Source organism: Perkinsus marinus (genome assembly GCF_000006405.1).
Source record: "Perkinsus marinus ATCC 50983 genomic scaffold scf_1104296956534, whole genome shotgun sequence".
In the NCBI taxonomy this organism is placed as follows: Eukaryota; Perkinsozoa; order Perkinsida; family Perkinsidae; genus Perkinsus; species Perkinsus marinus.
This window is the reverse complement of record NW_003207447.1, coordinates 1-842: the sequence shown is the minus strand read 5'-3', so window position 1 is coordinate 842 and position 842 is coordinate 1. Positions and strand designations below refer to the sequence as shown.

Here is an 842-nt window from a genome sequence, read left to right as displayed (position 1 = left end):
AGAGGAAGAGATCCAGCGAATCTGGGCCATGACCGAGCACGTCGAGGACATTGGATCCAATCATCGGCCGAGCGGTCCACTCCTCACTTTACGCTCCCCCGACGACTCTCTTCCACTACGTGTGCTTCTAGACAGTGGCGCCGTGCGGAACTACATCACCGTAGAGGAGGTGAAGTCTCGGGGGTGGCATATACTTCCCGAAGTGGCGATGGCTCGGCTCGCCGACAACAGCAAAATCCAACTTCAAGGGAAAATCCAGGTGGTGGTGTCTATTGGTGGTGGTACGCTCCAGATGACCTTCTATATTCTTCCTCGGAGGAACGGTGGTTCTTCGACTTCCATCGGCATCTTAGGGGTTCGCTCGATGTGCGACCTGGGTGTCTCCTTACAGTTTAGCGAAGTGGCAGGAGAGCGGCATGTCGTCGTTAAACAGGTTTCACGAGGTCAACTTTCATCAACTATGAGAGACGAGAGCCTCTCCTCCGGCAAAGCCACTACTACCACTACTCCTAACACAACTCCTACCAACGACTGTGATTTTCCGGACAGTCGACAGGTACGGGTTCTCGGCGAGTCCTTGACGGTTACTTCCAGTTGCGATGACGACGAGGAGGCCCTCTATTGCGTTGCCACTGACGACTCATCAGCATTCCCCTCTGACGCGGACGGTGGTGATTGGTCAACCACCAGCTCATCTGGGGAGAAAAATCATCTCGGTCCCAACTGGCGGTCAGTCAGAGCGGCACCTGACTACTCGGTAAGGCTCCGCCGTTTGGAAGACGGTGAGGCATGAGACTGTGAGGAACAGACCCACGCAGTGGAGGTGACATGGGCCCTTGCAC

The 842-nt window shown here is 55.6% G+C and overlaps 1 protein-coding gene across 1 annotated transcript; it reads left to right on the top strand.

Annotated features, from left to right (window-relative positions):
* Nucleotides 1–460: 460 nt before the first annotated feature.
* Pmar_PMAR017869 (hypothetical protein) lies at nucleotides 461–757 on the top strand (the record flags this gene model as incomplete). The annotated part of the gene is made up of 1 exon (XM_002775139.1): nucleotides 461–757. A coding segment is annotated over one exon (297 nt), but the record flags the coding sequence as incomplete, so codon positions are not given.
* Between the last annotated feature and the right edge of the window lie 85 nt (nucleotides 758–842).